The sequence below is a fragment of the Gorilla gorilla genome, chromosome 8 (assembly GCF_029281585.2).
Source record: "Gorilla gorilla gorilla isolate KB3781 chromosome 8, NHGRI_mGorGor1-v2.1_pri, whole genome shotgun sequence".
Classification (NCBI taxonomy): Eukaryota; Metazoa; Chordata; class Mammalia; order Primates; family Hominidae; genus Gorilla; species Gorilla gorilla.
The window spans coordinates 47360437-47375152 of NC_073232.2; the positions used below are offsets into that span (position 1 = coordinate 47360437).

Below are 14716 nucleotides of genomic sequence, written 5' to 3' on the forward strand. Positions count from 1 at the left end.
TTCTTCCTCTTTGTTTAAAAATTTTTTCTTTTGCCCTGCCTGGAAACTGCCGTATATAATACATTTCTGTTAGTTTTATTTTTCTGAATATGGTTAATTCTATGGATAAAAATTTGTGTTGGAATTTGTGGCTTTAATTTCATAGGCTTTTTGTTTTTTGTGTTTTTTTTTAGAATTTGAATATCCATATTATTGCTTCAACTGTATTGTGGGCACAGTTTAAATTGAAGTCCAAACATTTATTTTGGCTGGGTGTGGTGGCTCACGCCTGTAATCCCAGCACTGTGGGAGGCCGAGGCAGGTGGATCACTTGAGGTCAGGAGTTCGAGACCAACGTGGTGAAACCCCGTCTCTACTAAAAACACAAAAATTAGCTGGGTGTGGTGGCGCATGCCTGTAATCTCAGCTACTTGGGAGGCTGAGGCAGGAGAATCGCTTGAACCCGGTAGAGGGAGGTTGCAGTGACCTGAGATCGCGCCACTGCACTCCAGCCTCTGGGTGATAAGAGTGAGACCCTGTCTCAAAAAAATAAAATAAAACGAAGGCCAAACATTTATTTAAGACAGATTTTCAGAGCAAAGCAATCAGTTCTCCAAGGGAGTGGGCCCATGGTGGTCCTCCATTCATTCTTGTTGTGTTAGAGTGCCTCTCTGATGTTGTGGAGAATTTAGTCCTGGTTTTGGTTTTGCTTGTGACGCTGGTTTTACATTGTGGTTTTCCCAGTTGTTAAACGAGAATGACCATATATTAAGCACCCATGGCTTCTCAATATTCTGAAGGATAATTAAAGTGATTAAATAATGTACATGGGACTTCTTAAAGAAGGCATGAGACAGTGATAACTACTTCTCTGAATGTATGTTGGTGAGACTTAGTTTTTGAACTGTCCTATTTCTTTCACAACTCTCTTTTTCAACAGTTTTTAGAATGTAGATATCCCAAAGTGTCTGTAATTGATGATTATCTATTAAGATTTATAATATACCTATCAAATGCATTGACTTGAACATGGGCTTTGAAATGTTGCATATGTTCATTTTCTACCTTAGTCTTTATCCCAAGGGTCTTAATAAATCCGAGGATTGAAAATTCAACTCTAATAAAATATATCATAATCAGATCAGCAGCAGTCACTATATCCATCTGAGTCAGAAACGTCCCAGGGCTCAGTGTTGCCTCTTTTTATTTTTTATTTTCTTGAGATGGAGTCTTGTTCTGTTGCCCAGGCTGGAGTGCAGTGGTGCGATCTTGGCTCACTGCAACCTCTGCCTCCTGGGTTCAGGCAATTCTCCTGTCTCAGCCTCCCGAGTAGGTGGAATTACAGGCGTGTGCCACCACGCCTGGCTAATTTTTGTATTTTTAGTAGAGATGAGGTTTCACCATGTTGGCCAGGTTGCTCTTGAACTCCTGACTTCAAGTGATCCTCCCGCCTCGGCCTCCCAAAGTGCTGGGATTACAGGCGTGAGCCACTGTGTCTTGTGCCACTTTTTCTTTTCATCCCTCCTTGCTCCTCTTCTCTCTCTCTCAAAAAAAATTTCCCTCTTTTATCTCCTTCAGTCCTTTTGATTTTTCAATAGAGACATTTTAATTTAAAAAATATAAAAAGTTGGCCAGGCGCGGTGGCTCACCCCTGTAATCCCAGCACTTTGGGAGGCTGAGGCCCGCAGACCATGAGGTCAGGAGATCGAGACCATCTTGGCTAACACGGTGAAACCCCGTCTCTACTAAAAATACAAAAAATTAGCCGGGTGCGGTGGCGGGCACCTGTAGTTCCAGCTACTCCGGAGGCTGAGGCAGGAAAATGGTGTGAACCCGGGAGGCAGAGCTTGCAGTGAGCCGAGATAGTGCCACTGCAGTCCGGCCTGGGTGAAAGAGCGAGACTTTGTCTCAAAAAAAAAAAATTAATAAATAAAAAATAAAAAATATAAAAAGTTATTCACATGTATAAAGGCTAATTTGAAGGCACCTAACCGAGATGGCTTCCATTTCTGTAAGGTAGAAGATTAGGAAGATAATGGTGATTTTAAATTTTAGTTTTTGAAATAAATTTGTGATTTAAAGTCCTTATTTTTTAAATTTTCACAGTGAGTTTTATGAGTATCACGCACTAATGATGGAAGAAGAAGGAGCAGTAATTGTTGGGCTGCTGGTTGGCCTGAATGTGATCGATGCTAATCTGTGTGTGAAGGGAGAGGATTTAGACTCACAAGTAAGTGAAAGTGACTAGTGCCAAATGCAGAGTGTTTTCAGTTTGCACAGTTCCTCCTTGATCAGGTGTCATTTGAAGTTGTAAACAGGACTGTTAAACACTAAAGGAATATTAAGAGTAACATTCAGTAAAGGTACTTCTGATAAAGTATTTTCTCCCCTTTAAATTAAAAAAAACTTTATTTACTTCAGGTTGGAGTGATTGATTTTTCTATGTATTTAAAGAATGAAGAAGATATTGGAAATAAAGAAAGGTATGATTTTCATAAGTTATTTCACATATTGGGTTTTTTATATAGCTCTTTACAAATCATTGTAAGATCCATCTATTTACAGTGTGGTTTTATTTTGTTGTTTTCCCCCCTGTGACTTCTTCATTTCATTTTCACTTCCATTACAAGCTTTACAAAGCAGATTATGGAAAATCACTTAGGAGAAGGAGGTTTTATTAATAGTATGAAGTGGGACCTCTGGTTATACCTGTAGTTACTGAGACCCATTTTAATAGCGGTTTTTTGGAATAAAAGAGATGAAAGCTTATTATTCACAAGTTTGCAAATACTGGTTTACTTCAAGATCGAACTATGTTTTTTTTTTTTTTTTTGAGACAGAGTCTTGCTCTGTTGCCCAGGCTGGAGTGCAGTCGTTCGATCTTGGCTCACTGCAACCTCCGCCTCCTGGGTTCAAGCGATTCTTCTGCCTCAGTCTCCCCAGTAGGTGGAATTACAGGCACCCGCCACCATGCCTGGCTAATTTTTGTTATTTTTAGTAGAGACAGAGTTTCACCACATTGGCCAGACTGGTTTCGAACTCCTGGACTCAAGTGACCTGCCTGCCTCGGCCTCCCAGAGTGCTGGGATTACAGGAGTGAGCCACCGTGCCCGGCCCTAATTATATTTAAATTTAAAAATACACTAATGGTATTGTTAAGTCTATTATTAGCAAGTAATTTATTCAACAAAGGTTATAGATACTTAGTACACAGCTTACTGTTATTATGTTTTATTTTAAAGGCAAGACAATGTTTTATTATTTTAGTTTTATAATAATTTTAGATGATTTAGATTTTTTTTGTGCTTAATAAATACCTTTTCAACTAGCACAAAGCTACTTTTTTCCTCATTTAGGAATGTTCAAATTGCTGCCATATTAGACCAAAAGAATTATGTTGAAGAATTAAATAGACAACTGAAGTAAGTATTATGGATACTTAGCGCATTTATGAATATTGTCTTAGGTTTTTGTTTTTTTCCCTTCAGTTCAGCTTACCGTATTCCTTTCTTCTAAGAGTCTTTGAGAAGGGGTTGAGGGGATAGAGAGAAAATGGAAAGTAAGAATACAGAGAATTATTGGAGATAATTCATTTTAAGCAGAAAATGAGAGTCAGAATTTTTTTTTTTTTTTTTTTTTTTTTGAGATGAAGTCTCACTCTGTTGCCAGGCTGGAGTGCAGTGGCATGATCCCAGCTCACTGCAACCTCCGCCTCCCAGGTTCAAGTGATTCCCCTGCCTCAGCCTCCTGAGTAGCTGGGACTATAGGCGCGCACCACCACACCTGGCTAGTTTTTTTTTTTTTTTTTTTTTGTATTTTAGTAGAGACGGGGTTTCACCACGTTGGCCAGGATGGTCTCAATCTCCTGACCTTGTGATCTGCCCGCCTTGGCCTCCCAAAGTGCTGAGATTACAAGTGTGAACCACCACGCCTGGCCCAAGAGTCAGGTTTTTAATACAGAATCTTCATCAGATTTAAATAGAACTTAAAACTTATTGCTGTACCCTTGACAAAAAAGGCTAAGGTAAAAGTTTGTATCAGTTTGATGGTTCAGAAATTCATTTTTCCTACTTCAAAGGGCTTCATATGTAAATGTGGCTGTCTGTCATCTTCTGTGGTGGAAATTTTTGCCTTCTTACATTGTCAACTGGTCATTGAAGCCATCAGTGAATACTCTTGTTGAGAAGAATTTTTGAGACCTGTATGTAAAATAGTAAAGTGCAATTCTAATAGAAATATATGAGATGTGGCCAGGTGCAGTGGCTCATGCCTGTAATTCCACTTTGGAAGGCCGAGGTGGGTGGATCACCTGAGGTAAGGAGTTTGAGACCAGCCTGCCCAGTATGGTGAAACCTCGTCTCTACTAAAAAATACAGAAATTAGCCAGGTGTGGTGGCGGGCACCTGTAATTCCAGCTACTCGGGAGGATGAGGCAGGAGAATCACTTGAACCCAGGAGGTGAAGGTTGCAGTGAGTCGAGATCGTGCCATTGCACTGCAGTTTGGGCAACAAAAGTGAAATGTGAAACTCCGTCTCAAAAAAAAAAAAAAAAGAAAGAAATATATGAGATGCATAGTTTTTTTGTTTGTTTGTTTGTTTGTTTGTTTTTTTTTTGAGACAGAGTCTCACTCTGTTGCCCAGGCTGGAGTGCAATGGCACCGTCTCAGCTCACTGCAACCTCTGCCTGTCCCCAGGGTTCTAGCGATTCTCCTACGTCAGCCTCCCGAGTAGCTGGGATTACAGGTGCCCGCCACCACGCACAGTTAATTTTTTTGTATTCTTAGTAGAAACGGGGTTTCGCCATGTTGACCAGGCTGGTCTCGAACTCTTGACCTCAGGTGATCCACTTGCCTCTGCCTCCCAAAGTCCTAGGATTACAGGCGTGAGCCACCACACCTGGCCTTTTTTTTTTTTTTTTTTTTTTTGAGACAGGGTCTCACTCTGTTGCCCAGGCTGGAGGGTGGAGGGCAGTGGCATGATCAGACTTACCACAGCCTTGACCTTTCAGGCTTAAGCAGTCCTCCTGACTCAGTCTCCCAAGTAGCTGGGACCACAAGTGTGCACCACCATGCCTAGTAATTTTAAATTTTTTCATAGAGATGAGGTCTTACCATGTTGCTCAGGCTGGTCTTCAACTCCTGGGTTAAAGCAATCCTCCCACCTCAGGCTCCCAAAGTGCTGAAATTACAGGCATGAGCCATTGTGCCAGCCACTTAAGTAATTTAAAATTTCTGGTAACTACAATAAAAATGTAAAAAAAACCCCAAAAATTAAAAATATATTTTATTTTACCCAGTATTCCCCAAATATTCTTCCAACATGCAATCAATATAAAAATTAGGGGACAGGCACGATGTCTCACTCCTGTAATCCCAGCACTTTGGGAGGCCGAGGCATGTGGATCACTTGAGATCAGGAATTCGAGACCAGCCTGGCCAACATGGTAAAACCCCATCTCTACTAAAAAATACAAAAATTAGCCAGGCATGGTGGCATGTGCCTGTAGTTCCAGCTACTTGGGAGGCTGAGGCAGGAGAATCGCTCGAACCCAGGAGGTGGAGATTGCAGTGAGCCGAGATCACGCCATTGCACTCCAGCCTGGGCGACGTAACGAGACTCCATCTCAAAAAAAAAAAAAAAAAAAAAAAAAAAAATTAGGCCAGGTGTGATGGCTCATGCATGTAATCCCAGCACTTTGGGAGGCTAAGGCAAGAAGATTTCTTGAGCCCAGGACTTCAAGGCTGTAGTGAACTATGATCGCATCACTGCATTCCAGCCTCGGTGACACAGTGAGACCTTGTCTCAAAGAAAAAAAAAAAACTATTATTAGCCTGGCATGGTGGTACATGTCTATAGTCCTAGCTACTTTGAGGCTGAGGCGAGAGGATCACCTGAGCCCAGGAGTTTGAGATAAGCCTGGGCAACATAATGAGACCCCCATCTCTTAAAAAACAATTATTATTAATGACATATTTTGTACTCTTTTTTTTTTGGCACTGTCTACAAAATCCAATATATATTTTACCCTTACAGCACATTTCAATTTGGACTAGCCACATTTTTAAGTGTTTAGTAGCCACATGTGGCTCATGGCGGCCATACTGGACAGCACAGGTATAGTGAGTAATATTTGCTGTGTAATTAGAAATGAACTGTTTTCATTAATTTAATAATTAGTAAAATATTCTCTGGGTGATAGGATTATGAATAATTTTTATTTTATTCTTTGTACTTTTCTATATTTTCTGAGTACTACTCAGTGAATATGTATTATAATCAGAAAATACAATTAAACATTTTTCCGTTTTAGGAAAAGAAACTAATAAGCTGTGACTCTTGCTTTTCCTCTAAAGTAGAAATAGGAAAGACTTCATATAAGTCTTTTTTAAATGGAGTTTTAATAGAAATCGTAGGAAATATATGTATATTTTATAATTTGTATTTCTGAGATTGTATTTCTAAATGCAAGCTTGTGTTTCTTAATTATTTATGTTTAAACTTCTAATCACTTTTTGGTAACAGGTAATATTAATATATTCATATGGCTCAAACTTCAAAAGGCACAAAAGGAACATAAAACAAAAGTCTCCCTCTCCCTGATCTTCATCCATCTAGTTTCCCCTCTTCACAAGTAATTAATATATTAGGTTCTTGTGTATCCAGAGATACTTTATGCTCATAGCAATAATGTGTATATCTATTCTCATATCTCTTCCCTCTCCCTCTTCTTACATATTAGGTAGCATACTTTCACACTACTCTATACCTTACTATTTTCACTTAACTTTTTTTTTTTTTGAGACGAGAGCTCTTTGTGTTGTCCCTGGCTTGGGTGCAGTGGTGCAGTCTCAACTCACTGCAACCTCCACCTACTGGGCTTAAGCAATCCGCCCGCCTGGGCCTCCCAAAGTTCTGGGATTACAGGTGTGAGCCACCATGCCTGGCCAACAATTTATCTTGGGGTTATTCCATTCAGTTCAAAATAATTTTCTTTTTTTTTTTTTTTTTTGAGACGGAGTTTCGCTCTTTCACCCAGGCTGGAGTGCAGTGGTGTGATCTTGGCTCACTGCAACCTCCGCCTTCCAGTTTCAAGTGATTCTCCTGCCTCAGGCTCCTGAGTAGGGGATTACAGGTACCTGCCACCATGCCCGGCTAATTTTTTGCACGTTCAGTAGAGACAGGATTTCACCATATTGGCTAGGCTGGTCTTGAACTCCTGACTTCGTGATCCACCCACCTCGGCCTCCCAAAGTGCTGGGATTACAGGTGTGAGCCACCGTGGCCGGCCCAGTTCAAAAGACTTTTCTCATTCTCAGTTGTTTAAATCATGTGTGTTAATCAGTTACAGCAATACTGGTGTCTGACTTTTGTATACCTTATGTTTTATAAATGTTTCATTGCACCGGGCTCAGTGGCACATGCTGTGACCTAGCATGTTAGGAGGCTGAGGCGGGAGGATCACTTGAGCTCAGCAGTCTGAGACCAGCCTGGGCAACATGGTGAGACCTTGTCTCTATACACCCAAAACAGTACAAAAAATTAGCTGATCATGGTGTCGTGTGTCTGTAGTCTCAGCTGCTCAGGAGGCTGAGGTGGGAAGATCACTTGAGCTCTGGAGGTTGAGGCTACACTGAGCTGAGTTTGTGCCGCTGCACTCCAGCCTGGGTGACAGATGAGACCCTGCTTCTAAATAAATAAATAAAAATAAAAGTGTTTCATTGCTTTTTCTTTTTCTTTTCTTTTCTTTTCTTTTTTTTTTTGAGACAGGGTTCTCATGGTGTCAACACAGGCTGGAGTGCAGTGGCCTGATCTTGGCTCACTGCAACCTCTGCCTCCCAGGCTCAAGCGATCCTCCTACCTCAGCCTACCAAGTAGCTGGGAGCACAGACTCGCGCCACGACACCCAGCTAATTTTTTTTATTTTTCATAGAGCTGGGGTTTCACCATGTTGCCCAGGCTGGTTCAAACTTCTGAGCTAGGCCATCCACCCACTGTGGCCTCCTAAAGTGTTGGTATTATAGATGTTAGCCACTGCACCCGGCCTTTCATTGTTTTTCTAATAAAAAGTAGTTATTGTACATTTAGAATATTTCAAAATATAGAAAACATATAGAAAAAAAGTAGAATTCACTTTTTTATGGAGTCTTGGTCTTGTCGCCCAGGCTGGAATGCAATGGCGCGATCTCAGCTCATTGCAACCTCCACCTCCCAGGTTCAAGCAATTCTCCTGCCTCAGCCGTCCGAGTAGCTGGGATTACAGACACGTAACACCACGCTGGGCTAATTTTTGTATTTTTAGTAGAGACAGGGTTTCACCATGTTGGTCAGGCTGGTCTCAAACTCCTGACTTCATGATCCACCAACCTCGGCCTCCCAAAGTGCTGGGATTACATGTGTGAGCCACCATGCCTGGCCTGAATTCGCCTATTATTCCTTACTCAAAACTACTGTTGAGGGTTTGTTTTCAAAGTGCCTTTCTTGATAATTATTGTATCCTCACATAAAGGCAAGGTGAATATTATTGTCCAATTTGTTGAAAAGAAACTGAAGCTCAGGAAGGTTTTGCAACTTTCTTTTATTATTATTGTTATTATTTTTTGAGACAGAGTCTTGCCCTGTCACCCAGGCTGGAGTGCGATGGCGCGATCTTGGCTCACTGCAACGTCCGCCTCCCGGGTTCAATCGATTCTCCTGCCTTAGCCTCCCAAGTAGCTGGGATTACAGGCGTGTGCCACCACGCCCAGCTAAGTTTTGTATTTTTAGTAGAGACGGGGTTTCACCATGTTGGCCAGGCTGATTTTGAATTCCTGACCTTGTGATCTGCCCGCCTCGGCCTCCCAAAGTGCTGGGATTATGGCCTCCCAAAGTGCTGGGATTATGGGTGTGAGCCACTGTGCCTGGCTGGTTTTACAACTTTCAAGGTGACACAATTAGGAAGTAGAAAAGCAGGGCTCTTGGTCTTACGTCTCCTAGACTTGTGTTTGTCTGTCGTTACCATCAGGACATCCTGGTGCTATTTGTGAAAAACTCAAGTTGTCTACCTAAGAATGATTATGTCTTAAAAATGATTTAATATGAATGGAAAAACATTTTTCTTGTTTCACTAGTAAAATTAAAATACCAATACTTGTTTCTGAGGCTGGTGTAAAATTTATTGCATCTATTATTGATTTTGCTGAAACATACTATATATAGAATATTACATTTTATTAGAGAAGGTTTTGAGATGATAGTATCAAGCAGGCCTTGGACAACATTCTTTTTTTTTGAGATGGAGTTTTGCCCTTGTTGCCCAGGCTGGAGTACAGTGGCGCAATCTCGGCTCACTGCAACCTCTGCCTCCCAGGTTCAAGTGATTCTCCTGCCTCAGCCACCCAAGTAGCTGGGATTACAGACACCCGCCACCACGCTTGGCTAAGTTTTGTATTTTTAGTAGAGACCAGGTTTCACCATGTTGGCCAGGCTGATCTCCAACTCCTGACTTCAGGCGATCTGCCTGCCTCAGCCTCCCAAAGTGCCGGGATTACAGGTGTGAGCCACTGTGCCTGGCCAACATTCTTAAAATATACAATAATGTCCAGTCTTGATTCATTTAAACAAAAATGCAAAAAGTGTGTTCATCTGGTATAATCTGACCTTTGACTATTTCCTTTGAAAGTCAGGGTGTTTAGCTGCCAGATCCTTGATACTAAGAACCTGATGCTGGGTATCTCATCTTCATATTTCTCAAACCATGGTTGACTTTGGATGTCTCTAAGTTCTCATGAAAATGGAGAGGGGAATCAAAATGGAGCTTGAATTAAAGACCATTGTTTATATGCCTCATGAAACCACATAATTATAAAGTAGACATTTAAAGTTCATCCTTTTAAATATAATTTTAACAATACTTAGTAATCTTTGTGTCGAATTTTTATTCCCAAATATTTTCAGTTAAATTTAAGAAGGACCCTAAGAAGACAATGTAAAAAAACGAGTAGGCCGGGTGCTGTTGCTCACGCCTGTAATCCCAGCACTTTGGGAGGCTGAGGTGGATGGGTCATGAGGTCAGGAGTTCAAGACCAGCCTGACCAACATGGTGTAACCCCATCTCTACTAAAAATACAAAAATTAGCCGGGCATGGTGGCGCACGCCTGTAAACCCAGCTATTCAGGAGGCTGAGGCAGAAGAATAGTTTGAACCCAGGAGGCGGAGGCTGCAGTGAGCCGAGATCGTGCCACTGCACTCCAGCCTGGGCAACAGAGTGAGACTCCATCTCAGAAAAAAAAAAATCAGTGGCACCAAATGGAATTTTAATATAAATATTATTTTGCTACACTCTTTATTGCCCTCCTAGCTAAATCAAGTTATCCAAGTTAATGAAATTTTCCACACTCAGAAATTTGAACAGGGCAGTTGGTGCCTGTCAGTAAACATAGTAAATCTAGGATAACATATTTTTTCGTGCCTTTTTGAGTTCGTGTGATTTTGAATGAGTTTTTTTGTTTCTTAATTTCAGCAGCACAGTCAGCAGTCTCCATTCAAGAGTTGATTCATTAGAAAAGTCAAATACTAAGCTGATTGAAGAGGTATTGTCTAATGGATAAATGTATTTCATGGACCTAGTGTTTGTGATCCTTTTCCATTTTAAGTATGAATGCATTAAACATACACACACACGAACACACACTCATCATTGTGATGCAATACTTGTAATATAGTCGTAACTGATGATTATAAGTTCTAGAGAAACCATATATTCTTAGGCAAATCCTCAGTTATATGAATCTGAGATACTATATTTGAGATACTCAACTTCTAAAAGTGAGCCTCAGAGATGAAACTCACGCAAACTCTTCAGTAGATAAGCTGTGATTTTCATTTTAAAATCTGGATGACCTATATTTACCTAGTGTAATCACCTGTAATTAGAAATTCTTGTTAAGTGCAGTAAACCACCATGGCACATGTATACCTGTGTAACAAACCTGCACATTCTGCACATGTATCCCAGAATTTAAAGTATAATACAAAAAAAAAATACACATTAAAAAAAAGAAATTCTTGTTAAAATGATACCGTCCCTCTCTTCCCACTGTTCCACTAGTCAGATTACTTTTCTTCACAGGCATCACTGCATGATCATGTTGACCATTTTTCCACCTTCTCATGTGCAAAACTCATCCCGTGTGCCCTGTTTTCTTGCAAATTTATCTCAGCTCTCTTTTTTGTAGAGTTGCTTTCTAGATTTTTTTTAATATATTAAACCACAGAATTATTGCTTACAGATTTTCAGAAATATTTAGGCTTCTGTTATTTGTATTGTGAACCGTATTTTCCATGTTAATTAACATTCTCATTGGCCTAATTTTTTTTTTTTTTTTTGAGACGGAGTCTTGCTCTGTCACCCAGGCTGGAGTGCAGTGGCGCGATCTCGGCTCACTGCAACCTCCGCCTCCCAGGTGCAAGCGATTCTCCTGCCTCAGCCTCCTGAGTAGCTGGGATTAAAGGCACGCACCACCACGCCCGGCTAATTTTTTTGTATTTTTAGTAGAGACGGGGTTTCACCATGTTGGTCAGGCTGATCTCAAACTCCTGACCTCGTGATCCACCTGCCTTGGCCTCCCAAAGTACTGGGATTACAGGCGTGAGCCACCGCACCCAGCCAAATTGGCCTAATTTTTCCAAACCAACGAACACATGATAACTTGCATGACTGCAGTTAAGAATGCATCTTTATTTTGATGGTTGGGCTCCTGATCGGGACCATTATAGAGCTACTCACTAGTTTGTGCCTCTTCTTGACTTTAGTAGGACTGTGAAGTTCAAGTTGATTCCTGATAAAATGTTTAGAAATGTGTTAATTGCAAACCATCATTAGGGAATGGTCTCTGCTTTGCTTTCATAGGATCTCTCTTTCCATTCTGGGCCTCAGAGTCAAACCACTTAATCATTCATGTTTAACTCATGGTGAGACCTGTCTCTTGTTTGTTGTAGTCACTTAAGTTCCTGTTACATGTCTAGACTTCATGGGGTGTCCAACTCGGTTACCACAAATGTCTGTATTACATTTTCAATGATAGCACAACCTTCTTTCCTTATGCATGTTTTTATCTTTACACAAGTCTTTAAAGCCTTTGTTATTTAATGCATATTTCTCTATTTGTTTACTCAGACACTTTGTATTCAGGACATACTGTAAATCATACAGTAAGCATAATATGTTTATTATAAGCATAACAAATAAGCCTAATGTGTTTCAACTATAAAAGAAAATAGTAGGAATAATTCAAAAGGAAATGAGTATAATTTTTAAAATTGGTATCTTGGGATAATAACGAGCGTGTTTTTCTTATGAACGTTTCTGTGAATGTGACAGACCTTTTGCTAGTTGTGAGATTTTATTTTCTGATGTTTATGGCCATGCACATAACCTGCAAAGCAAGTATAAGGGTGTTTAAAATCTTTTTTCTTGCCTGTTTCTTAATTTTTAGTTAGCAATAGCAAAGAATAACATCATTAAACTCCAGGAAGAAAATCATCAATTAAGAAGTGAAAATAAATTGATTTTAATGAAAACACAGCAGCACCTAGAGGTGAGTATAGACTGCTTTCAAGCAGACAATCTCGTGTCAGAAATTACCATTTTTGGGGATTTTTGGATGAAGTAGGTATTTCTATGCTGTATTAGTAGTAGTGATTATAGAATGAAAAATTTTGTTTTCTTCCTAGGTTACCAAAGTAGATGTGGAAACTGAGCTTCAAACATATAAGCATTCTCGTCAGGGGCTAGATGAAATGTACAATGAAGCCAGAAGGCAGCTTCGAGATGAATCTCAGTTACGACAGGTAGGTTATATTAAAAATTACATTAGCAAGATCATCCTGGGAGTAATTTACCTTCAAGCAAGCACCATTTAAAATCTGTTTTTCAGCCTTATCCTTTTTGATGTTGTATGTAGCAAGCTCACCCCTTAATCTTCTCAAATTTTCTAAGCTTCCACTATATCAATGTTTTATTGTTGTTTTGAGACGGAGTCTCTGTCGCCCAGGCTGGAGTGCAGTGGTGTGATCTTGGCTCACTGCAGCCTGTGCCTCCCGGGTTCAAGTGATTCTTGTACCTCAGCCTCCCAAGTAATTGGGACTACAAGGCATGTGCCACCACACCCGGCTAATTTTTGTATTTTTTGTAGAGATGGGGTTTCACCATGTTGGCCAGGCTGATCTTGAACTCCTGGCCTCAAGTGATCTGCCTACCTTGGCCTCCCAAAGTGTTGGGATTACAGGCGTGAGCCACTGCGCCCAGCCTATTGTTGTTTTGAGACAGAGTCTTGCTCTGTCACTCGGGCTGGAGTGCAGTGGTGCGATCTTGGCTCACTGCAGCCTCTGCCTTCCAGGTTTAAGCAATTCTTGTACCTCAGCCTCCCAAGTAGCTGGGACTACAGGCATGTGCCACCATGCCTGGCTAATTTTTGTATTTTTTATAGAGATGGGGTTTTGCCGTGTTGGCCAGGCTGGGCTCAAACTCCTGGCCTCAAGTGATCCACCTGCCTTGGCCTCCCAAAGTGCTGAGATTATAGGCATAAGCCACTGTGCCCGATCTGTATCAGTGTTTTTTAAACTGTAATTTACAGTATATGATTGTGAATGAATGGGTTATGACCAGCGTTATAGAAAATGAAATAGAACAGAACGACATATTCAAATATTAGGAAAGTCATATTTAAAATTAACTTGTTTTTTAACCTTTGAAATTGTGAAATATAATGCCAACAGAAAAATACGAATATACAGCTTAATGAATTATAACACAAATAACCTGCGTAACCTCCACCCAGATCAAGAAGAGAATATTACCCATCTTTTTTTTTTTTTTTTTTTTTTTTTTTGAGACAGAGTCTCGCTCTGTCGCCCAGGCTGGAGTGCAGTGGCGCCATCTCGGCTCACTGCAAGCTCTGCCTTCCGGGTTCACGCCATTCTCCTGCCTCAGCCTCCCGAGTAGCTGGGACTATAGGTGCCTGCCACCACGCCCGGCTAATTTTTTGTATTTTTAGTAGAGACGGGGTTTCAGCGTGTTAGCCAGGATGGTCTCGATCTCTTGACCTCATGATCTGCCCACCTCGGCCTCCTAAAGTGCTGGGATTACCTGCATGAGCCACCGCACCAGGCCAATAAATGTCTTAAAATAAATCATAAGAAACTTTTTAATCCTTCTGATAAAAAATTCTTAAGAAATTAAACTGTGTTGGCCGGGCGCGGTGGCTCACACCTGTAATCCCAGCACTTTGGGAGGCGGAGGCTGTTGGATCACAAGGTCAGGAGATCGAGACCATCCTGGCTAACATGGTGAAACTCTGTCTGTACTAAAAATACAAAAAAAAAAAATTAGCCAGTCATGGTGGCAGACCCCTGTGGTCCCGCCTACTCGGGAGGCTGAGGCAGGAGAATGGCGTGAACCTGGGGGGCGGAGCTTGCAGTGGGCCAAGATGGTGCCACTGCACTCCAGCCTGGGCAACAGAGCGAGACTCCGTCTCAAAAAAAAAAAAAAAAGAAATTAAACTGTTATTTGAGTTACTTTGGCCTTTACATGTACAGACTGCTTCGTTTCGTTTTGTTTAAGGAAAATTAATATTCAATCTCTGAAGCATAAAAATGATTAATTCTTGGACCGTTAAAGAGTAATGATTAACAGAATATAGAAAATGCTTTCATTTTAGCAAAAACTGCGTTTGAAAATATTTACTTATTTTTTGAGAC

The 14716-nt window shown here is 40.8% G+C and overlaps 1 protein-coding gene across 12 annotated transcripts in view; it reads left to right on the forward strand.

Annotated features, from left to right (window-relative positions):
• RUFY2 (RUN and FYVE domain containing 2) overlaps window positions 1-14716 on the forward strand; it is a 64056-nt gene that overhangs the window by 10808 nt on the left and 38532 nt on the right. For 10 of the 12 annotated variants that reach the window (XM_031014990.3, XM_055353649.2, XM_031014992.3 and 7 more), the window contains 6 exons: window positions 2086-2209; window positions 2401-2462; window positions 3336-3401; window positions 10479-10548; window positions 12454-12555; window positions 12692-12808. In XM_031014990.3, the coding sequence (XP_030870850.1) occupies window positions 2086-2209; window positions 2401-2462; window positions 3336-3401; window positions 10479-10548; window positions 12454-12555; window positions 12692-12808 (541 nt within the window). The remainder of the gene's footprint in view (window positions 1-2085; window positions 2210-2400; window positions 2463-3335; window positions 3402-10478; window positions 10549-12453; window positions 12556-12691; window positions 12809-14716) is intronic. The other 2 variants (XM_055353646.2, XM_055353643.2) reach the window with 1 other exon arrangement.